Source organism: Guillardia theta (assembly GCF_000315625.1).
Source record: "Guillardia theta CCMP2712 unplaced genomic scaffold GUITHscaffold_230, whole genome shotgun sequence".
In the NCBI taxonomy this organism is placed as follows: Eukaryota; class Cryptophyceae; order Pyrenomonadales; family Geminigeraceae; genus Guillardia; species Guillardia theta.
This window is the reverse complement of record NW_005434446.1, coordinates 26,067-48,940: the sequence shown is the minus strand read 5'-3', so window position 1 is coordinate 48,940 and position 22,874 is coordinate 26,067. Positions and strand designations below refer to the sequence as shown.

At 53.1% G+C, this 22,874-nt stretch overlaps 7 protein-coding genes across 7 annotated transcripts; 3 read left to right on the top strand and 4 right to left on the bottom strand.

Annotated features, from left to right (window-relative positions):
- Positions 1-2,711: 2,711 nt before the first annotated feature.
- GUITHDRAFT_121447 (hypothetical protein) lies at positions 2,712-4,181 on the top strand (the record flags this gene model as incomplete). Its single annotated transcript, XM_005819319.1, has 1 exon — positions 2,712-4,181. One exon carries the CDS (start codon positions 2,712-2,714, stop codon positions 4,179-4,181), a length of 1,470 nt encoding a protein of 489 aa, XP_005819376.1.
- Positions 4,182-4,804: 623 nt separating this feature from the next.
- Positions 4,805-7,288, bottom strand: GUITHDRAFT_148660 (hypothetical protein; the record flags this gene model as incomplete). Its single annotated transcript, XM_005819318.1, has 9 exons — positions 4,805-4,909; positions 5,155-5,227; positions 5,271-6,202; positions 6,238-6,306; positions 6,353-6,412; positions 6,463-6,617; positions 6,670-6,790; positions 6,841-6,873; positions 7,214-7,288. The coding sequence occupies 9 exons, from the start codon at positions 7,286-7,288 to the stop codon at positions 4,805-4,807; spliced, it is 1,623 nt and encodes a 540-aa protein (XP_005819375.1).
- A 1,563-nt stretch (positions 7,289-8,851) lies between these two features.
- GUITHDRAFT_121445 (hypothetical protein) lies at positions 8,852-10,382 on the top strand (the record flags this gene model as incomplete). The annotated part of the gene is made up of 4 exons (XM_005819317.1): positions 8,852-9,508; positions 9,552-9,623; positions 9,998-10,241; positions 10,294-10,382. 4 exons carry the CDS (start codon positions 8,852-8,854, stop codon positions 10,380-10,382), a joined length of 1,062 nt encoding a protein of 353 aa, XP_005819374.1.
- An 8,542-nt stretch (positions 10,383-18,924) lies between these two features.
- GUITHDRAFT_121443 (hypothetical protein) lies at positions 18,925-19,672 on the bottom strand (the record flags this gene model as incomplete). The annotated part of the gene is made up of 4 exons (XM_005819316.1): positions 18,925-19,341; positions 19,390-19,425; positions 19,474-19,527; positions 19,571-19,672. 4 exons carry the CDS (start codon positions 19,670-19,672, stop codon positions 18,925-18,927), a joined length of 609 nt encoding a protein of 202 aa, XP_005819373.1.
- Positions 19,673-20,464: 792 nt separating this feature from the next.
- GUITHDRAFT_121442 (hypothetical protein) lies at positions 20,465-20,830 on the top strand (the record flags this gene model as incomplete). The annotated part of the gene is made up of 1 exon (XM_005819315.1): positions 20,465-20,830. One exon carries the CDS (start codon positions 20,465-20,467, stop codon positions 20,828-20,830), a length of 366 nt encoding a protein of 121 aa, XP_005819372.1.
- Positions 20,831-21,242: 412 nt separating this feature from the next.
- On the bottom strand, positions 21,243-21,587 carry GUITHDRAFT_121441 (hypothetical protein; the record flags this gene model as incomplete). Its single annotated transcript, XM_005819314.1, has 1 exon — positions 21,243-21,587. The coding sequence occupies one exon, from the start codon at positions 21,585-21,587 to the stop codon at positions 21,243-21,245; it is 345 nt and encodes a 114-aa protein (XP_005819371.1).
- A 336-nt stretch (positions 21,588-21,923) lies between these two features.
- Positions 21,924-22,643, bottom strand: GUITHDRAFT_121440 (hypothetical protein; the record flags this gene model as incomplete). Its single annotated transcript, XM_005819313.1, has 1 exon — positions 21,924-22,643. The coding sequence occupies one exon, from the start codon at positions 22,641-22,643 to the stop codon at positions 21,924-21,926; it is 720 nt and encodes a 239-aa protein (XP_005819370.1).
- Positions 22,644-22,874: the final 231 nt, after the last annotated feature.

Genomic DNA, 22,874 nt, shown 5'->3' with positions numbered 1-22,874 from the left:
AGGAGGAGGAGGAGGAGGAGGAGGGATCAAGATGGTAGGGAGGAGGGGAGGGGCACAAGAACCTCAAGGATGTACATGATGAATGGCGGATGCTCAGCCTGCTTGACGATGAGCAAGATCAAAATTTCAAATGTTATGAAGACAAAGACGTGCAAAGAAGACATATGAGGGTAATGTGAAGTGAAGAAAAGTCTCAGGAAAGACACTTTGTTCGTTGATGACGTTGTTATAGTTGTCGTCGCTGCTGCTGATGCAGACGAGGGGGAGGAGGGAAAGGAGACATAGGCATGATGGGGACAAGGAGGACCGGACGGCCATGGGAGAGGGAGGTGCAGGGCAAGGGAGAGAAGAGGGGGAAAGGAGGGGCAGAGGAGGAGGAGAGGAAGGAGAGGGGTGGAGTGGTGCAAGAGGTGGGGAAGGGAGGCAGGGGGATCACCAGCATGGGATCGCCTAGAGGACCCAAACGCGAAAGCTCATCCATGGCAGCTCTGATGATAGAGGGAGGGAGGAAGAGAAGAACGTGAGACAAGACAAGAGGGGCAGAGGGAGGAGGGAAGATGAAGGAGCAGGAGAGGGAAGGGAAAGAGGAAGGGAGAGAAGGGAACGATAGGGAGTACCTGACTGATCGTGTCTGCAGATGTGCAGCAATTCGATAAGCTGAGTTCTGCGTCAGCGACAGGAAGAGAGAAGAGAAGAGAAGAGAAGAGAAGGGGAGGGGAGGGAAGAAGAGTTGGAGGAAGTAGAAAGGACAGAAGTCAAAAATCGCAAAAGAAGGAGAAAGACAAAGAAGGAAAGAAGAGTTCAAAAGCTCGAAGATGAAAACAGACCTGCTATTTGAAACCGATATTGCCGCGAAAGCTGAAAAGTCATGAAGTTAGGAAAGGAGGGAGGAGAGGAGAGGGGGAGGGCCAGGGAGAGGAGAGCGGAGGAGAGGCAGCGAAGGGGAGGAGAGGGGGAGGAGAGGAGAGGAGAGGGGAGCGTTGCCTTCTCTCCTGCCTTTGGTGAGAGCATCTCGGCAGAGGTCGAGCTAGCAGTCATTCAGTGAGAGCTGAGGAAGAGACAGCAAACTGACAGCAGCAACCGCCATTGTCCTGCCCTCGCAAGTTCAGCCAGTCCCGAAAGAGTCGCAGAGGCCTGGAGAGGAAACGATGTCAGCGTGGAAGGAAGCGACACTCAGGGGGAGGAGGAGCAAGGAGATAGAGAGATCGCTGCGAATATCAGCTGAGAACATTCGAGGAGGAAGCAGCTGAAACTCACGAAAGAGGAAAGGAGGAGAATAGAAGGTGGGGGAGATGAAAAAGAAAGGAGAGGAGGGGGAGGAGAGAAGGAAGGTGGGGTGATGGCATGAGAGTGGAATGGTGGGGTGGAGAGAAGGGGGAGAAGGGGTAAAGGATGATCATGTGGGGGTGGAGGAGGTGTGGGGGTGGAGCAAGTGACCCGTCTTGGTGTCGGCCTGTTGACTTGACGCCCGAGGAACTGAGAGGATGAGGCTGAGCAGCAGCTGAAGACGCAAGTGGCTCACCTGCTCCGCTTGCACCTCCGGATCCACCGCAACCTGCTCGCCTCCTCCTCCTTCGCCTCCTCCTCCTACGCCTCCTCCTTCCTCCCCTCGACCGACATCTGCTGATCGCTTCACCTCTCCTTCCCTCCCTCCCTCAGATTTACCGTCACGAGCAACTTGATGAATGGCTGGCGCAGCGAGAGGATGGGACGCAGGAGGAGCAAGAGGATGGGTAGGAGGAGGAGCGAGAGGATGGGTAGGAGGAGGAGCGAGGGGATGGGTAGGAGGAGGAGCCAGGGGATGGGTAGGAGGAGCAGGAAGAGGAATCTGTGCAGTCGGGGCTCCTGAAGGAGGTGAGGGGGTGAGGGGAGTAGAACGAGGAGGAGCGAGAGGCTGCTGCTCCTTGACGCTCTTGGCGATCGGGGAGCTGGTGTGCACGCGAGGAGCCTCGTCGAAGAGTCCTGCAGGTCCAGCTCGAGCCAGCGGCCCTCCTCCCAGCCCTCCTGTCTGCTTCTTTTCCTGCCTCTCTGACTCCTGAGCGTCTCGTCCAGGAGGTGCAGGCGCCTGAGGGTTGATCGAATCCTGCGGTGCTGACGGCTGAAAGCTCTGCTTCGGAGGCAACCGGGGAGGAGGTTGCGGAGCCGTGGCCTGCATGGAATGAAGAGGATGGGCTTGCACGGGAATCGCTCTAGGAGGCGGGGCAGAGCTTGGAGGATGAGGGACCGCTGGAGCCAGGGGATGCGAGGAAGGTGCATTCAAAGGGAAGGGCGGAGGAAAGGATGGAGGGGTAGGGGCATGAATTTCATCATGGCCGGAGAGTGGAAGAGGTGGAGCTTGCAGAGGAGGGGGATGTGAGAGGGGAGCTTGGTTAGGGAGAGTAGCTTGAGGAGCTTGACCCACTGAAGGTTCTCCATTCCTGCCATCGGCCCGCTCTCCTGCTCCTACTCCCATGTCGCTTTGTTCGACTGCCGACATGGCAGAAAAAAGTGTCCTCATCCCCGCTCAGATCCTCGTGTTCTGTCTTGGTCCAGTCTCGGACATCTATTTGCTGTCCTGCACAATATAGTAGAAATTATCTGAGGTGAACTTGAATTGATTAAAGTTTGTACTCAAAGTATCTTTTGAGTAAAACTCTCTGGAAGCAGGACAACCAGCTGCCGTCACTGTCATGCAGGACGGGCGGGAGCCGGTCGATGCAGCGGGGGAAGGGATGCTGGGGCTGAGCATGAAGGAGAGAGAGGATGTGAAGGTAGCGGATGCTGAGGATGTGAAGGTAGCGGATGCTAAGGATGCTGAGGATGTGAAGGTAGCGGATGCTAAGGATGCTGAGGATGTGAAGGTAGCGGATGCTAAGGATGCTGAGGATGTGAAGGTAGCGGATGCTAAGGATGCTGAGGATGTGAAGGTAGCGGATGCTAAGGATGCTGAGGATGTGAAGGTAGCGGATGCTAAGGATGCTGAGGATGGCATGTCTTCCGGGGAGGAGAGAGCATCGGGTGATGAGTCAGATGCAGAGGAGGAGGACAGCAGGGAGCAGGACTACAAGAGGAAATACCAGGAGGCTGTCAAGAAGCTCGGTCTAGACCATGACAAGACGCTGATGAAGGCGCTGCGACTTGTCAGCTGCTACATCGGGCGATACAAGCTGAACGATACGAATGAAGTGTTGGATGAGATCATGAGCCTGTGCAAGTCGAGGGGAGGAAAGTTCTACATCAAGGCGATTCAGAGCAGAGCCTTCTGCTACTTCAAGCAGTACAGGTTCAAAGAAGCGCTCGAGCTCTTCCACGAGCAAGCAAACTTGGTCGGCCCAAGCTCGGCACTTTATGAGAACATGGCGCACACTTACAACAGCATCGGCGACTACGACAACGCAGCGAGCTACTTCAGCAAGGCGATGGAGCTGTTGGGTCAAGGGTCCTACGGCAAGAAAGGAGGCATCCTGCTTGGTCTCGGGTTGGTGAAGGAGCGACAGGGGAACCCGAGAGAGGCTCTTCCTATCCTGCAGGAGGCTCTGGACAGCTACAAGGCGGAGTACAAGTCAGAGGACGCGACGTCGCTCATCGCCAAGGCTCACATGTCAGTCGGTCAATGTCACGAGCTGCTGGGGGAGCTCAAGGAGGCGCAGAGTCACATCAGAGACGCGGTCAGCATCTTCAGGAAGACCGTCGGCGACTCCTCCCCGCTCACCGCCAACGCCCTGGGAGTCCTCGGGCGCATTCTGGTAGCGCAGGACAGGAGGGAGGAGGCAGAGCCTCTGCTGCTGGAGGCCCTCGAGCTGGAGGCCTGCAAGGACGCGTTTCATCCCGACACCGTGTGGCGGCTGCTGAACCAGCTCAAGGAGCTGTGGACTGAAGGAGGCAGCAACATCGGGATCGCGGCTCTCAACAGCAAATGCCGGAGATACGTGCCCGTCATCGAGCGCTGCGACGTTCGGATCTGCGAGCTGAAGCTTGATCAGGCGACGCCCGTTGCTCCCTTCAAGGCTGACCTCGGAACCATCGCGGTGATCTACAAGACCGCAGGAGAGCTCGTGATGCTCGCCGGCCTCTACGAGCAGGCGAAGCCTCTGCTGCGAAAAGCTCTTTCTCTCCTCGAGCGCATCCCCGACTTCGACTGCTCTGTGCTCATTCAGAGCTGCGTCTCTAGCCTGCGCTTCCTGGAAGACGTGGCTCGCTGAGGATGGCGCGTGTTACATGATGTGTAATGAAAGAGAAAAAGACACCAGTGGATGGCAAGCTGGTGCCACAAGGCTCAAGAGTGATGAAGCATGCATGGAACGTCTCCCTCTACCTCGAACGAGACGAGAAGCGAGGAGAGGGAGGACAGGAGGCGAGGGTGAGCAAGCATGGGAAGGGCTTAAAGGAGCTTCAGAGCAAAGGCTTCCGCAGCTGCGACTACATCATCCGCACTCACGCTTTGTTCCTGTTGCTGCACAACCGTCAGCATAACGAGCTCCTCCTCCTCTTCCCCTACCCCACTGCTGCTTGCCTTGTCGTTTGCTTTTCTTCCCGTCAGCTTCTCGTGTCGACTTGTTGCTGCTGTCTGCTTGTTCTGCTCCATCGCAGGAACCGCCTCCTCCTCCATCTCAATCCCAAAGTGACCGACGTGCTTCTTCTTGCTCTTCCCCTTCCCCGCCTTCTTCTCTCTCTCCTCTCCTCCTCCCTCCGCCCTCCTTATCGCTGCCCCAAGCGCCTCTCCCAAGCTCGAAGGCGCCTCCTCCTGCTGCATAGCTTGCTCGCCGCCTTTCGCGTTACCAGCCACCATCTGCTCTACTTGGATCCTGCTCGCCTGCTCGGAGCATCAGGCAAGCGCAAGCACAAGAGGTTGGGAAGCCTTGTTGGAGATCAGGTTGAGCATGGCGGTGAGGAGGCCGCTGTCCTGCAGCCTCGAGATGTCTTCCACGTGCTGTTTCATCTCAATCAATCAGGTTCTCCTCCAACCTCCCCAGTCTCTGCAACCCATCACCCCACCCCATCGACCCTGCTGCCCTCTCCTACTTCCCTCCTCCGCCTCCTCCTCCTCCTCCTCCTCCTCCCATCCCCCCCCCCCTCCTCCTCTGCTGCTGGTCTTCTCTCGCTCCTCTCCTGCCGCTGTTGCTCCCTCCACGTCTCTGTTTCCCCCTCGGCCTGCTCAGACTCTGCCCAGCCCACCTCCAGCACGAAGTCATCAGCAGACGCGCGGCCCTTGCACAGCTGTTGGATGGAGTTCTTGAGCCGGTTGAACCTGCTCCTCGTCACCCTCGTGACATGCCACGTCACTCCTTCACCTCCCCTGTCCCAGCTCCTCTCCCACTGTCCGTTGCCTTCTGGGCCGCTCAACTGCTGGGACCCAGCTCGAGATGGAAGGAGCAGAGGTAGAAGGAGCAGTAGAGGAGGGGGGGTCGATGCCGGCCTCCGCGGAGGTGTATGGCAAAGAGGCGATGGCAGGGGAGGAGGAGGCAAGAGCGGAGGAGGAGGGAGTTTGCATGCGATCCCTTCTTGCATGTCTGCGCTCGCTGGCTCCTTCCGTGTAGGTTTGAGTGACACCTGCCCAGTTGGAAGGCGGAGGACGCGAAGCTCGAGGCTGAGCTGCTTTCTTCTTTCCCTGCAGCACAAGAGAGTCAAGCAGCCGCTCGAACAAGGTGAGGGAGGGGAGAGGGAAACTGGGCAAGAGAAACGGGGGGGATACTCGAGGAGCTGCCGGCAGAGACGGGAAGTCATTGTCGTTGGAAGTCGCAAAGTTGCGAGGGTGCAACGAGAGGTCGTTGGATGAGTCAGAGATCGAGGAGCTCGTCGCTTGCTGCGCTGGCCCGGGGGTCGAGGCTTGGGGAGGTCGAGATCGACCGCGGTAGGAGGGAGGAGGGTCGCTGCGCCGGAAGGTGAAGGGAAGAGCCATGGGGACGTGGCGCTTGGAACGAGGAGCGTTGGAGAGATGATGGGCAGCATGGTGGGCCTGAAGTTCCTCGTGGGTGGAGAAGGCGACGAACTTGTGGGACAGACACTCAGGCTCCTCGCACAGGAAGTGAGAGGAGCGGAAGTGATGCTCCAGCTCGGGGTAGTCGCGGTAGAACTCCGAGTTGAGAGAGGAGAGGACGCGGTCACACAGAAAGCACTGGAAGTGATCCTGCCTCAGATGCCCCCACAGCCCCCCGTCGTCGTAGTATCGCGCCATGCAGAACTCGCAGAGAGGATGTCCCTTGAAGGCGCCGCCATGCTGCTCCTGTCAGACTCGTCCTAGCAGCGACAGACCCTCACCTGGTCTCCCTCCCGCTCGTGAACCCTCAGCTGATGCTTATCAAGCAGCTCGTGCTCCTGCACAAAGACCTGCCCCTTCCTCAGCTCCCTCGCCTCCACCTCCTCCCTCCTTCACCTTGCGATGCTCCAGGCAGAGATCACAGAAAGTGACGCCATGAAAGCTCTGCATGTGGCTCTGCAGGCAAGAAGGGAGAAGTCAGAGAGGGCGCGAGGAGCAGACAACACCTTGAGTTCCTTCTTGTCCTTGGCGACGAAACTTCCTCGAGAAGGAGGAGGAGGACATTTGCCGCATGCAAAGGAGCGAAGAGAGGAGATGCGATCAAGAGCTTGCAGGTCATGGAAGAAAGCCTGCGAGGGCTCGTCGAAGGACAGGTCCCTCCCTGCCGCCAAGCCTCAACTCTCACTGTCCTCCCCCTCCTCTTGCTTGCTCACCATCCACGCGGCAGATGTCTCCCCACATGGGGAAGTCGTCGAAGCTCCTGGTCTTGTCCGAGGTGATGATCACCTGCTCCAGCTGCTGCTTGCAGAGGATGCAGTTGAGATCTCCGACGAGCTGCAAACGACCTGTTTGTCAGCAAGCTGAGAAAACTCCATTCTATGAACCTGTCGCATCCGCACGGAGCAAAGAGCGCATACCTAACACGGGAAAGTGAGAGAAACACGGGAAAGTGAGAGATAAGATTGAGATGAGACAAATATTGCACATGTTACAAATGCTGGACGCATCCAAAATTCTCCAGACCATAAATTCTTCAAGTCATTAACATTGCATATGTTACAAATATTGCAATCATCACATGCATGGTATGCATGATGAATTCTGCATATTCTGTGAAGACACGTTCTACAAATACTGCATACACACAAAATACCCCAGGTCACTTATACTGAATACATCGCACGTGTTGCACGTGTCACGTCCAATCCATACATCACATCACATCCATACATCACGAACACTACAAGAAGTCCTTACCGCTCGATGGTTGCATGCACCAATGGCGATGTGCTCGAGGGGCTCGCAGCAGACGAGACAGACGTCCTCGTCCATCGTGCCCGCTCGCGGGGATAAGGTAAGCTTGTGGTATTCGCTGCCACACAAGTCAAGTGATGCCGCGATCAGATCATCACTCAGAATGATGGACAGAAGAAGAGCAGAAGAAGCCGTAAGAGCTGGCTCAGGAGCAGGAGCAGGAGCAGGAGCAGGAGCAGGTGCAGGTGCAGGAGCAGGAGCAGGAGCAGGAGCAGGAGCAGGAGCAGGAGCAGAAGCAGCAGCAGGAGCAGGAGCAGGAGCAGGAGCAGGAGCAGGTGCTGGTGCTGGTGCTGGTGCTGGTGCTGGTGCTGGTGCTGGTGCTGGAGCAAGCGCAGGCGCAGGCGCAGGAGCAGTGCTTGTTCTGCCATGTGGGGGCTGACTGCGGGATTTTCAGAGCCCGCCTCAGGATTGAGCGCGCAAGTCGTCCATGCCGTAGAGCTGAACTTTTAAAAGGCACGAAACCGTTAGGGTGCAACAAGTGTATCCTTGTATCCTAGACTCATGCACGTCTTCTTGTCGAGAAGCATTCGCTCCGGGCGAACTTTATTAGAAGATCAAAGTTTCCTAACCCGCTAACAGTGCCACGTTTTTCCGAAGTTCATTCCGAGAAGGATCCTGCCGGGAATTAAGTTTTTAGGAAGAAAGGGTATGAAGCGCTTGTACGGTATACGGAATCTTTAATGTCAACATCAGAGGTTGAAGGATACTATATTCAGCATCTAGCTTTTTTTAGGTGTGCAAGGTGTCATTCATTAAGTAAAGACGAAAGCCCCATGGAGATACTTGATCATATCATGGAATCACAGATTGAGGAGCTTTGCACGATCAAGCAACTTGATGTCACGGTATGATCGCAACAAGATTGGTTCGACATGCTGGTCGTGACTCAGACACAGGATCATGGGCACGACGTCTGACGATAGAAAGTATGGGAATGTCATTAGATCTTGTCAAGTTACATGTTATTGGAGGTCAGGCATTGCTAACTTGATGACTAAACATGTTATTGGAGGTCAGGCATTGCTAACATGACTAAACATGTTATTGGAGGTCAGGCATTGCTAACATGACAACTAAACATGTTATTGGAGGTCAGGCATTGCTAACATGACAACTAAACATGTTATTGGAGGTCAGGCATTGCTCAACATGCCAATCGCAGTTGACATGTGCATAGCTTGCCAAAGATACGGAAGATCAACTTATCAACAGTTCCAAAAAACAAATTAAGTATTAGAGGTGTAAGATTTAGTGGGATTCCGTAACTGGTGTCTCCTATACATTTAAGTTGTTTTTGATGCGTCCTCTCAGATCTCGCCTAAATTCAAATCGAAGCTACTTGTCCTAGAAACATCCTTCTTCTGCCTAAACGTTCCCTACCGCAGGCGGCGAGGCTGAAATCTGATCGAGATGTGCCAAACCCTCCCCTCATTTTTCAAATCCTACCCACCTACAGTCTCTAAATCAAACCGCGCGGGTAAATGCAAACCAACGCTTATCCCAACAAGGTCTCCCGCGCTTCTTTTTTTTTTTGCTCACCCCTCGCTTACCGAGGATCCGTTCAGCACAAACAACCACGAAATGCAAGCATGGATAGCGCTTGCTAGTCCAAGGTCAAGACATGTGTTGTCCAGGATCTCTGATTACAACAACAATCAACAAGTGACAAAGTACCAGCTGATTGGATCAGAGCAGGCGAGGAAGTACAAGACCGGGAATGTGCTGAGCTTGGGAATGTGTCTTGCCTTGAAGGAGAATGACATGCGTCTCGGGACATACTTCAAGGATCTCATTCAAGACCCAGAGAAAGATATATACTGTGTTGGGACATGCCAACAAGCTTTCTCCGAAGTCAACATGCAGAGAGGAGAGTACATATACTTTGAGTTCTGCAAAGACCCAGAGAAGCTCTTCCATGTCATCTACCATATGTCCGTAGCATTCAGTGTCAAAGCTGACATGTTAGGAAAGGATACCAGGATTGTAGCCATGGGAATATTCTTCAATGGCACTCGAGAGCAGTTTGACGATGCTGGTCGCGTAGCGACCCAGTTCTTTACTGATGCACGTGATGGTGGCCTGATGATTTGTGACTCGGCAGAGATACCTGTGTACCTGTGCTATGTTCCATATGTAGAGCCAAAAGCTCCACGTACTGCACGAGAGGCGAAGAAAGTACCATCATCAACCCAGACAGCCAGGCGACAAAGAAGCAAGAACAAACCAACAGGCTCAAACGTGACAAACATCGGTCAGTCCGAGGCAGCTCACCGCCGGCCAGAGGGATGAGCTCGACTCCAAGGGGAGCTTCAAATTCAATGTGATGCTCAGCCTTCTTTTCGTCATGTCCTCGGTCTTAGCCGCATGGCATCGCAAGCCTGCGGGTTGATGATCTCTGGGATAGTACAGGACAGGTCGGACCTCAGTTGTGCAGTTTGTATTGCCGTGGGCCGTAACATGAATAAATGCCGCGTATGAGAACCCGACAGGGGTCGAGGCTAGTAGACGATAGGCAGGGAAGGGCGATCACCCGATGGGGGTGAAGCCTCGGAAGAAGACCGGGAGAGAGCAGCATCCAGGGCGAGAGGCAGGAGCTTGCGGAAGGATAGAGATACGGATAGGACAAGCTCGCTCGCAGGGAGTTCTGCTGAAGTGACAGAAGCATGCATCCATAATTCACATGTCATTTAACCCTCTAGCCTTGTGCTCCAACATGGGTTGAACTAGGCCTACTCTGCGAGAGAGGAAATGGAGGCGACCAGGAGAGCTTCACGGGAGGAGGAGCTTGTGATGCAGTGGATAGTTCCAACACATGGGGAACTCGTAGCTCAAGGCGGGATCGATAAAGTTCTCAAGGAAGCTGACACGAGGACGTTGCTGGATCAGATCAAGTCGCATGAAGAAAACGTGGACCATTTCACTCAGCACAAGATCAATGTCAAGACCTTCATGTTCACTTTGAAGAAGAAGCGTGAGAAAAAGAATGATGCAGATTCTAGGCAACCGCCAAATGGGAATGCTAGTGATACCGCACAACAGCGACCCAGTCAAAGGCATTCCCGACGATCAAAGAGCTCTCCATATTGTAGGTGTCGTGGTTATGCTCGAGTGAAGGATTACAGGTTGTACAGGTTTGCAAACACAAGGGATCAGGTGAGGTTCTTGCTTGCACTTCAAGAGATGGTTGAGCAGACAGCAGGAGAAGGATCAGTTTTCCACTTGCCTCTTCGTCAACACAGCTCCTGCTCCTGCTCCACCTTCCGACTTCACCTTGGCTCTCCCCCAAATGAGGATGCTGTGATGCAGATACAAGGAGGCGAAGGAGAAGAAGAAGGTGGAGAGGTGGGGCTGACGAACAGAGTTTGAGGGTCAATGTAGGAGGAGGAAGAATCATCAGAAGCAAGGGTTGCCAAGGTATACCTCTTACACCATCCTTTGTTGCGTCGTTCTATTTTTCTCCTTCTCCTCCTCCCTTGTACTCCGAATCCCGTTTCTCCAACCCCTCTTCCTACCAAAAGGGTCTTCCAGCATCGAAATCTCCTCCTGCTTTGTACTTGCATTTCTTTTTCCCGTTCCTTCCTGCTGCTCCTGCTCCTGCTCCTGCTCCTGCTCCTGCTCCTGCTCCTGCTCCTGCTCCTGCTCCTGCTCCTGCTTTTCCTCTTCCTCCTCCTTCTCTCCTGCTACTTCTGCCTGGTCCTCGTCCTCCATGCAGAAGAAACTTGACATCAAGGTCTGTACACCCGTACCCCCCTCCCTTCCTCCCACGTCCCCTCCCTCCCTCCCTCCTCCTTCCTCCTACCTCCCCTCCCTCCCTCCTTGCTTTCCCTTCCTGCCTTTCCCTCTCCTCCCTCCCTTTGTTTCTCCTGTTTCCTGCCTCCCTGCCTCCCTGCCTCCCTCCCCTCCTCTCACGTCTCGGGTGAGGTGACAGTGCTGGCAGATGAACACCATATAAGCTAAGCTCGCAGGCCTCGGGCTGTGATGAAAACACAGGACAAGAGGAGAAAGACAAGGAGACAAGCACGACAACTCAGCTATTGCTGTTCCACTATCGCTGACCGTCCTCATTTCTCTTTCTCTCGATCCGATCTCCTCTTGCTTTGCCGACTCTTGTTGTGTGAGTTACTCTGATTCTTGTGTTTCTTGGAAACACTGTCCTCGACTTAGCGACTGCGAGGAGAGATCAAGCACATCAGAGTCGACCTCTGCTCAAGCACATGAGAGTCGTCCTCTGCTCAAGCACATCAGAGTCGTCCTCTGCTCAAGCACATGAGAGTCGTCCTCTGCTCAAGCACATCAGAGTCGTCCTCTGCTCAAGCACATCAGAGTCGACCTCTGCTCAAGCACATCAGAGTCGTCCTCTGCTCAAGCACATGAGAGTCGTCCTCTGCTCAAGCACATGAGAGTCGTCCTCTGCTCAAGCACATCAGAGTCGTCCTCTGCTCGACTCGAGCACATCAGAGTCGTCCTCTGCTCAAGCACATCAGGGTAGTCGTCAGACAAGAGGCTTCTGCTTCGCACTATGTTTATCAAGCTGTAACCGCTACCTAACGTCCCATCAGCATGGTCGTCTGACTAACTCACGACACAACAAGCTGAGGTCTTCACCGTCTCCCTCTGACGCCCTTGGAGACTCCTCTTGTCAATCTCACCCTCACCTCCCCTAGCAGCGCTTTCCCAGCTCTTCCTCTCTCCCTGACCCTTGGTGCCCGAGGTCTCTGCCCGCTCCGCCTCCCTCCTTGCCTCCGCAAGCTCCGCCTCTTGTGCGCCCCCAGAGCCTAGTGCCTCCTTTGTTCCCAGCCCTTCTACCAGCTGCTCTTTCTTCCTACGATCTACCTCCTCCCCCCGCGAGCTCCCCAGTTCACGATCTCCGTGTACCTGTCCCTTCTTCTCAGGTGTCTTAGAACAAGAGTCTGCGATGGTTTCGTGCCAGACCACGCTTCCCCTGTAAACTCGTGCCTGCACAGCCGCCACCAGCTCCTTCAGCCCTGCCCTCACCCGCACCTCTGCTCCTTGCACCTCAGCTTGAAGCCTCAAAGTCCTCGGGAATGACGCGAGATACTTCCAGTCGACCTTGACCTCTTGCCCAGCTCCTTCGCTTCCCTCGATATCAGCGATCCTCTTCCACCAGTCTTCATCCCCGTTGCCGCCCTTCCAGCCTGACTCTGACTTCGCCTTGTCTTCTTGAAACAGCACCGGCACCAGCACAGGGATGATGTACTTCCCTGCCTCACACGCCCGAGCAAACTCCCTCCTGCAGTTGGCGCTCTTGACGTACTTGTCGCTCATAAAGACCACAAACACCTCGCAGCGAGACACTCCCTGCTCCATCTTCTGCATGTGATCTTCCCCGGGGTTGATCCCTCCCTCCACGTCGAACCAGCACTGCAGGCTCGTCTGCTCCTCGATCCCCCGCTTCACATCCCTCACCATCTTCTGCGTCGAGTTGTCGTGCCCCCACTGGTAGCTCAAGAACACCTGCGGCGGCGTGACGTCCAGCACGTCCACCTCCCTCTGACATTGATCGCAGTAAATCTTAGCCGTCAGGTCACGAGCGAGCATGCTCAAGCACGTGGGTCGGCTGAAGAAGTGCGGGACTCTCTTGTCCTTCAAGCAAGACGGACACGGGGAGCTCGAGCCATTGAACGCCAGCACCTCCTTCACGGTTGTCGTATGACCCCTTGTGCAAGTGATTGCTTTGATCATAATCTTGTGTTTTATGACATCTTCTTGCTCCAACCCTTGCTGAATGGATGTCGTCATACCCTTGGTTTCTCCTTCTAGCGCTTCCTTGATCTTCGACAAATCAAACCTGCCCACGACTCGATCGCCTTGTGAGGCAGGTGGAGACTCAGACCTATCATGCAAGCAAGCTTGGCACAGAAGCTCGTTCTGACTGGTGACCTCGTACAAGTCTTCGAAGCTTCCTCGTCCCTGATGCAGCTTCTTGATGACGCCGTCGTACAATGTTTGCATAGATTTTTCATATACGGATACTTTGTCTTTCGATAATTCATCATTCGATACTTCATCTTGCTTCTTGTACTCGTGAAAGATCCGGTATCGCTCCATCCCTTGTATCTCCTGCGGCCACCAATGGTTGAACCTGTTCCTCGGCTTGATCTGCTTGTCGTAGTAGTCTGTCAATACGACGGGGATGATAATTGCTTTGCTCGTTGTCAATCTGTTCCATAGCTTGCTGAAGCTACTTTCTCCTTGCATGGCTCCATGCTCATCAACACACTCCGTCGATATACACAAGATGTTCACGAGACATTCATCAACAGCACCTCCACGTTCGTCACACGGATGAATCTGACAAGTAAGACCTAGAGGGAGGTTCTCTGCCTTGTAAAGCTCCTTCAACTTTCTTTCAATATCCAGCCCACATGCTCTTGACCTCTCTCCTTGCGTGAAGATCCCTACCTGCACGGCCTGTTTGCCTGAGCTCTCTTCGTCGCTTCTCCTTCGCTTCATCCCCGGGAAGAATGCCTCGAGTCGCCTCAAGTCCTCTTGCAAGTTCTCGATCTGCTGCCTCGTCGACGCATCAGCTCTCAGCACGTGCTTGTCATTGTCTTCTCGCCATCTCACCAGCAGCGTTCGGCCCCAGCCCTTCATCACCGCCATAGAGCCGCTGCAGTCTACCTCAAAGTGTCGAGCAGCGCACAGCACGACCAGCCTGTCGATGAAGCCTGCGGGGAAGATGTTGTACTCGCACTCGACAGATGCGCACAGAGACTGCTTGTCCTTGTCCGTCACTGCTCGCTTGTGCTCATGCGTGAACGGCGGGATGATGCCGGGACACAGCAGCTCTCTGCTCTTGTTGTCTGTATCCTTCAAGTCCTTCATGCCCACGCTCAGGAAGTGCGCCAGATCGCAGCCCCGAAGCAGAGCCACCGCCTCCTGCACCTCCACATGGCTCTTGATAAAGCCTACCTCTTTCGATCTTGATGTCTTGTCTGTCTTCGCATTGCGCCAGAAGTCCCTACCTTGCTGGGGCCACAAGTACTCCAACATGTCCTCGTCTATGATACCCAGGTGCAGCAGCTTCTTCGTCTTCTTGGACTTGGTTGGGTCCAGCTGGAAGAAGTCGAGCAGATGCTCCCAGTCATGTCGCATCACGCCCTTGAACACGTCGATCATCCACACGGGATCGATGAAGACCGTGTCCTCGACGGAGTACTTGCCTTGGTCTTTCTTGCTTTCATCGGCACTCAGCTCATGACCAAAGTACTTGAGCACGCCCATGTCGTGCAAGAAGCTTGTCACCACCTTGTGCTCTTTCTCGTTGACCCCTGACTCTCTCAACATCTCCTTGTACTCCTCTACCTTGACGTACGAGACAGACCCCGACTTTCGCTTCTCCACAGCCTCTCTCAGTCTCAGATAAGGTCCAGGGATTCTTTCCTCCCACCACAGCAGCTCTTTTGCAGTCATACACACAGATCGCCGCAGCTCCTCCACTCCCTGTCCCTCAAGACAGTTCACCCGGAAGCTCTCGCCTCCGTTGATCACATGTAACGGCAGGATGTTCTCATCGTTTTCCTCTGCCATCTTCTTCAGCTCCTCTTCCACACATGCCTTCACCTCCTCACACTGATCCGTCACCTCGCTCTCCCCGGCAAGATCAATGTGCGTTACTACGAGCAACACGCTCGCTCCCGGCACTCGCGCTTGCGTAGCTTGCAGCCATGTAGAGATCATCTTCTTCAGCTCCTCCATGCCTTCCCCTCCATCCTCGTTGCTCTCCTTGTCTCGCTTCGCCCTCACGCTCCACACCAGCAGGTACAAGGCCCGCCTCACGATGAAGTACTGGTTCGTCTTGGCGTAGATCTGCTGCCCCCCGAAGTCCATCACGTCAAACGTCAGCCCGTCAGCGTCCTCAGGCTTCCACTCGTGCAGGTCTATCCCGATCGTCCTTCTGTCTACCTCGATCTTGTCCGCCTTGTCCTTGTCTGACCTCAGAGCTCTCAGCACGCTCGTCTTGCCTGCCTCTCCGTTGCCTATGAGGATGAGGTTGATCCGCTTGTTCGCCTCGCTGTCTCTCTTGACACTCTGCAGGTACGTGAAAGCAGCTGCCCCTCCCTGACTGGCGATCTCAGGGGGAGGCAGCTGCAGCCTGACGCAGCTCTCACACTTGACCTCCTGCAGACTAGGTCTCATGTTCCACCATCTTGACTTTGCCATGCTGCAGAGCTCGTCCAAGGGAAGGCGGGAGAGGCTGGGGTTACCGGACACGTCGATGACTTTGAAAGCGACGCCGAGCTTGGAGATCCAGCGAGGCAGGCTCTTCATCCTCAGATCTCGTATCACATATCGTTTCATCCTATCTGTCTGCAAAGACATGTTGAGCGTGCCCTTCTTTCTGTTGTAGCAGCTCCCGAGCTCCCCGCCCGACAGGAGCTGCTTCACTCCTTCGACAGCAGAAGTATCTATCTCTTGCATCCCGAAGATGTAGTGGCACTTGACTAGATCCAGTCTCTCGGCAAAGGGCTTCCCCACGTTGTTGACGTGCTCGCGGACCTTCTCGATCTTGGCGATGGCGTCCTGCCTACTGGGTCTTGACGATACAAGATCTTGCTCAAGGTTGTGCACGCAGGAACGTCGATCCTTGCAGTGCCGGCACATGTGTTCTTGCCTTTTATCTTCAGGTTCATCGTCGTAGTAGCAAACGCAGCACTAGATAAAAAACAGCCGCAATGCAGAGCATGCCAGCAAAGACCCGAATGGCAAAATACATGTCAGCCAATCATTCTCTGAGCACATCATATGATATGACACTTACTCCCTATGAAGAACGAAACAAGGAAAAACCAGGAATTTTGAAAAACAAATTCAGTCCAATCATCCCCTGACCGCATGTTTCAATCAAGATACTTACCGGCTATCGAGTCCCATCACCAATTCGTCCAAGCCAAAAAACATCATGATTGCAGAAATACATGTCAGCCAATCTTTCCCTGACCGCATCATATGATATGACACTTACTTTCTACAAAGACGAATTTAATCCATGCAAACAATGAAAAACCAGGAATTTGCAAAACAGACGTCAGTCCAATTATTCCCTGAGAGCATGTTTCATAAGCGTCACTTACATACTATCAGGCCCAAGTTTCATCCATCCAAGCAATAACCGATCAAATTGCAAATTGCATGTCAGTCAAATCGTCCCCTGACCGCATGTTTCATAATCATCACTTACCGACTGTCCGGACAAATCAACATCCCAACCAATGAGAAACCGAGAAACAAACGAAGAATGTCAGCCCAATCGATCCCTGAGCACATCATATGACATGACACTTACGAACTACGAAGGCGAATTTTATCCATGCAAGCAAGGAAAAACCAGGAATTTGCAAAATACATGTCAGTCTATCGTCCCCTGAGCGCATCATTATGATATGACACTTACGTGCTACGAAGGTGAATTTAATCCATGCAAGCAAGGAAAAACCAGGAATTTGCAAAATACATGTCAGTCTATCGTTCCCTGACCGCATCATATGATATGACACTTACTTCCTATGAAGACGAATTTAATCCATGCAAGCAAGGAAAAACCAGGAATTTGCAAAATACATGTCAGTCCAATCATCCCCTGACCACATCTTTCATCATCGTCACTTACCGACTATACCGCGCCATCCACAGTACATTCGAGCAAATACCGACATATACACAAAAGAAAATGTCAGTCCAATCATCCTCTGACCGCATCATAGCATATGCTACTTACAAACTATCAAGCCCAAATTTCATCCATTCAACCAGAAACAACAGAGATTGCAAAACGAAATGTCAGCCAATCGTTCCCTGATCGCATGGTACATATTCGTCACTCACCCACTATCCAGCATCATCGACAGTCCATCCGAGCAGTAATCGATAAGATTTGCAAGATGCATGTCAGCCATATCGTCCCCTGACCGCATATTTCATAATCATAACTTACATGCTACCAGGCCCAAGTTCAATCCGTCCGAGCAGCAACGACAGAGATTGCAAAGTACATGTCAGTCTAATCGTTCCCTGACCGCATATTTTGATCAAGATACTTACCCCCTATCCGATCCAGCAACCCATCCATCCGACACCAAACACAGACAAGAAGCAAAACCAATGTCAGCGAAACATTCCCTGAGCATATGCTGCACAGACTGATGCTTACCGCCTTCCGAATAACAACATTGCAATTCACGGCAGAACGTAAAACACTCAAAGTCAGGTGACGCCTACTGGAAGCTATTCAAATTACGCATTTTGTGCTGTCGTTGGTATCATTTTCGATCACGATCTGGAGACACACAAGTCAGAAGGTCAAAAAAAAGTGTTAGGAGGAAGTGAAGGAGCCGCCAAGAAAGGAGTTGAATGATGGAAGGATCAGATGCGGGGGAGCAAAGGAAACATCTCCATCATCAAGCATGTCACTCAAGGTAACAGCATCTCATCGCAGCTGCTCCTTGCCTGGCAATCACGGCAGTTGTACGGCATTGCGGAGGTTGAGAACAGAGGGTGGGGTAGGTGGAGATTTGGGGATGTAGGCAAATAGCGGGTAGGGGTAGTCGAATGAAGGAGGGAGGCAGGGGACTCGAATCATGCCGGTGAGAACGATTCGATTTTATAAAAAATTTATAGTATACAATTGATTTTCAATAGGATGTAAGAAAGTTAAAACACGTATAATAGCAAATCGCCGGACAGCCTGGGGGGGAGCGATTTACGTCCGGGGCGGCTCAGAACGGCATGGTGAGAACGCAGTCTTTCAATGAATCGCTCACAAACTTCGAGACCACCAAAATGTCCTGTGTACGGAACAAATAAGTATGCGTGAATGTATGGGTTGGAGTAAAGAACGTGTGTGGATTACATATACGCAACGATACAAAGAGTCCTGTACTGTTATACGGGAGAGAGAGGGGCGTGTGTGTTTTGTGTGCAGTTTTTTTATAGGGTATGGCGGGGTACTAGTATTACACATATCCAACGACAGCGGACAGCCTGGGGGGGAGCGATTTACGTCCGGGGCGGCTCAGAACGGCATGGCGAGAACGCAGTCTTTCAATGAATCGCTCACAAACACCAAAATGTCCTGTGTACGGAACTAATAGCAAATCGCCGGACAGCCTGGGGGGGAGCGATTTACGTCCGGGGCGGCTCAGAACGGCATGGCGAGAACGCAGTCTTTCAATGAATCGCTCACAAACACCAAAATGTCCTGTGTACGGAACTAATAGCAAATCGCCGGACAGCCTGGGGGGGAGCGATTTACGTCCGGGGCGGCTCAGAACGGCATGGCGAGAACGCAGTCTTTCAATGAATCGCTCACAAACTTCGAGACCACCAAAATGTCCTGTGTACGGAACAAATAAATATGCGTGAATGTATGGGTTGGAGTAAAGAACGTGTGTGGATTACATATACGCAACGATAGCGGACAGCCTTTGGGGCAAGAACTTCGAGGCCATCAAAGAGTAGAGTCCTGTATAGGGTGGGGAGAGGGGCGTGTGTGTTTTGTGTGCAGTTTTTTTATAGGGTATGGCGGGGTACTAGTATTACACATATGCAGCGAATCACGTCCGGGGCGGCTCAGATCGGGCTTGTGAGAACGCAGGTGTTTGCGTGGGTGATGGCGTCGGTTGCATATTCCTCGTTCATCCATCTATGGTCTCCTCATTGGAGGGTCTCGGGTTCGGAATCGGAAAATGGATCGGAAAATTGATCGGAAAATGGATGGGAATCTGTGTCAGAATCTGTGTCAGAATCAGAATCTGTGTTTGGATCTGAATCGAGACCTGAATCGAGACCTGAATCGAGACCTGAATCGAGACCTGAATCGAGACCTGAATCGAGACCTGAATCGAGACCTGAATCGGGATCTGAATCGAGATCTGAATCGAGACCTGAATCGAGACCTGAATCGAGACCTGAATCGAGACCTGAATCGAGACCTGAATCGAGACCTGAATCGAGACCTGAATCGAGACCTGAATCGAGACCTGAATCGAGACCTGAATCGAGACCTGAATCGAGACCTGAATCGAGACCTGAATCGAGACCTGAATCGAGACCTGAATCGGGATGTGAATCGAGACCTGAATCGAGACCTGAATCGAGACCTGAATCGAGACCTGAATCGAGACCTGAATCGAGACCTGAATCGGGATGTGAATCGAGACCTGAATCGGGATGTGAATCGAGACCTGAATCGGGATGTGAATCGAGACCTGAATCGGGATGTGAATCGGGATCTGGATCTGGATTGTGATCTGGATCGTGATCTGGATCGGGATTGGGCACAATTCCGGTGATGTAATCGTGGTGTGTTTCGGTGTCTTGCTCGGGATCGCTTGAGTATTGCATGTGCATGGGGATCTGATCGATGGTGTTGTGACTGTGCATTTTGTGATTGTGTTTGTGTTGTTGCATGTGTTGTTGCATGTGTTGTTGCATGTGTTGTTGCATGTGTTGTTGCATGTGTTGTTGCATGTGTTGTTGCATGTGTTGTTGCATGTGTTGTTGCATGTGTTGTTGCATGTGTTGTTGCATGTGTTGTTGCATGTGTTGTTGCATGTGTTGTTGCATGTGTTGTTGCATGTGTTGCTGTTTGGGCTGGTATTGATCGATGGATTGTATCATGATATCATCGAGTGTGATTTTACCGGTCAAGAAATCGATTGCAAGATCATTGCATGGGTTGTGTTTCGATCGTGTGATTGGGGGTTGGAATATATCGAGGTTGATGTCATCATTGGGGGTGAGGACAGGATCAAGATCGGCGAGTGTGCGTTTGTTCTTGTGGTGTGTGATTGTCTTTACACGGCACATGTTTTTTTGGTGGTGTGGGTATCCCCTAGGGTTTATAAACATCATCCCGGTAAAAAACAGGGAGGGGCGGCGGTTATGATTGCAGCCGATCGGTTGGCGGTTGTTGCTGACCTTATCCTTGTTATCCAAACCGCATATAAACGGGCGTTGCAAAAAAAATACGGATAGGGTTTTTGGGATAAGCCAACCGTCTTTTTTTACCCCCTCCTGGCGGGTGTGTGAGGCTGAATATCAAGGGGTGGGGGGGTGGGGCTCCCCCCTGTGGTAAAGACCCCATCCCCTTATTATGGGCAATGGGAATGTTGGGGCCCCACATGCAGATTGTTTCACGTTCCTTTTTTGTCTTGTAAAATATCTATCCCCATCATGATCGCGCCGTCTGCTATGCGTCGAAGCCGCCATGTGTATGGGAGGCGTGCCAGGTTTGTTGTTGCCGGTTCGAGCTTCAATAGGGAGGGTGTGGTCAAGATGTTGGATGGGTTTGTGGAGATGGCCATTGTGAGCACCTTGCGCAAGGCCAGGGTCAAGACCGAGTCTACAAGCGTGCGAAGGGCTGCAGCGGCCAAGGAGCTCGATGATCAGGCGTTCCTATTGGAGGCGCAAGAGGAGGTCCAATGGCACATCGAGCTGAACGATACGTGGTTCTGCCAAGAGACGCTCTTTGATCTCATGGAGAACCCACACAGGTTTGGTTGGGAGCAGGATGTGTGTAATCTAAGTGACAGGAGTTGAAATAAAATCTGAAATCTTGTGTTTTGAATTGTTTTTGTCACTGCGGCCCATCGAGTGTCACTTAGCCAATATTTTGTGGCAATTGTCACTTAGCCAATATTTTGTGGCATATATGGGCTGGATGTACGGAGGTGGATTTACGGAGGGCCGCCATGCTACGCGGCGGGTTAGCGGCAACAGGACAAGGCATGCAGGGAATCTTGTGTGTGACATAGAATGATGGCATCCGCGCCGCTGTTGAGACTCCGTTGGTATCTCGAGGCATCAATGCAACCATGAAACGATGACTGTCTTGAGGTCTTGAGAATCATCATCGTGGCCGCTTGGGGTGCATAGCATGATGGCGAATTGGACACAAGATTTGAGATTTTAACCTATATACAACAAAAGGATTCCCCAGGGAATCCCAGTTTCACATCCCGATAGTGGGAATGAATTTTGTGATGTTGGCTCCCTCGTCGGCTCCCTGGAAGGATCCATAGTCGGCTCCCTGGAAGGATCCATCGTTGGCTCCCTCGTCGGCTCCCAGGAAGGATCCATCGTTGGCTCCCTCGTCGGCTCCCTGGAAGGATCCATAGTCGGCTCCCTGGAAGGATCCATCGTTGGCTCCCTGGAAGGATCCATCGTTGGCTCCCCTGGAAGGATCCATCGTTGGCTCCCTGGAAGGATCCATCGTTGGCTCCCTGGAAGGATCCATCGTTGGCTCCCTGGAAGGATCCCTGGAAGGATCCATCGTTGGCTCCCTGGAAGGATCCATCGTTGGCTCCCTGGAAGGATCCCCTGGAAGGATCCCTCGTTGGCTCCCTGGAAGGATCCATAGTCGGGCTCCCTGGAAGGATCCATCGTTGGCTCCCTCGTCGGCTCCCTGGAAGGATCCATAGTCGGCTCCCTGGAAGGATCCATCGTCGGCTCCCTGGAAGGATCCATCGTTGGCTCCCTGGAAGGATCCATCGTTGGCTCCCTGGAAGGATCCATAGTCGGCTCACCTGGAAGGATCCATAGTCGGCTCCCTGGAAGGATCCATCGTTGGCTCCCTGGAAGGATCCATCGTGGATCCCTGGAAGGATCCATGGAAGGATCCATGGAAGGATCCCTAGTCGGCTCCCTGGAAGGATCCATAGTAGGCTCCCTGGAAGGATCCATCGTTGGCTCCCTCGTCGGCTCCCTGGAAGGATCCATCGTTGGCTCCCTCGTCGGCTCCCTGGAAGGATCCATCGTCGGCTCCCTGGAAGGATCCATAGTCGGCTCCCTGGAAGGATCCATCGTTGGCTCCCTCGTCGGCTCCCAGGAAGGATCCATCGTTGGCTCCCTCGTCGGCTCCCTGGAAGGATCCATAGTCGGCTCCCTGGAAGGATCCATAGTCGGCTCCCTGGAAGGATCCATCGTTGGCTCCCTCGTCGGCTCCCTGGAAGGATCCATCGTTGGCTCCCTGGAAGGCTCCATGGATGGCTCCCTGGAAGGATCTCTCGAAGGATCCCTCGTTGGCTCCCTGGAAGGATCCATCGTTGGCTCCCTGGAAGGATCCATCGTTGGCTCCCTGGAAGGATCCATCGTTGGCTCCCTGGAAGGATCCCTCGTTGGCTCCCTGGAAGGATCCCTCGTTGGCTCCCTGGGAGGATCCCTTGAAGTATCCCTGGAAGGATCCATCGTTGGTTCCCTCACACGATCCATCCCACGGCGTCCCTTTCCCCGGATTGGGCCTGCATAGCCACCTCTTGATCCCAAGTCTCCTGCAGGCCCTCTTCATTGTCGTTCGACAGATCCCCAGCATCCCTGCAACATCCCCCAATGGGAACATGATCAATGCATCCATCCTGCTCCTTGTCAAGAACTTCAAACCTCTCTTGTCCCAGAGGTATGCCACCCCACGCTTCGTTCTTGTGAAGACCCTGATGTTCAATTCATTGGGGGCTTTGGATGACCATTCGATGTTCAATGCATCGCACGCCCCCCGAACATTATAGATTGAGGGGGTGGATGGATACTTGGTGGTGATGAGGTTGGGGTCGACGTTTGAGTGTTGGCTCATGATGCCTCTCGTGTC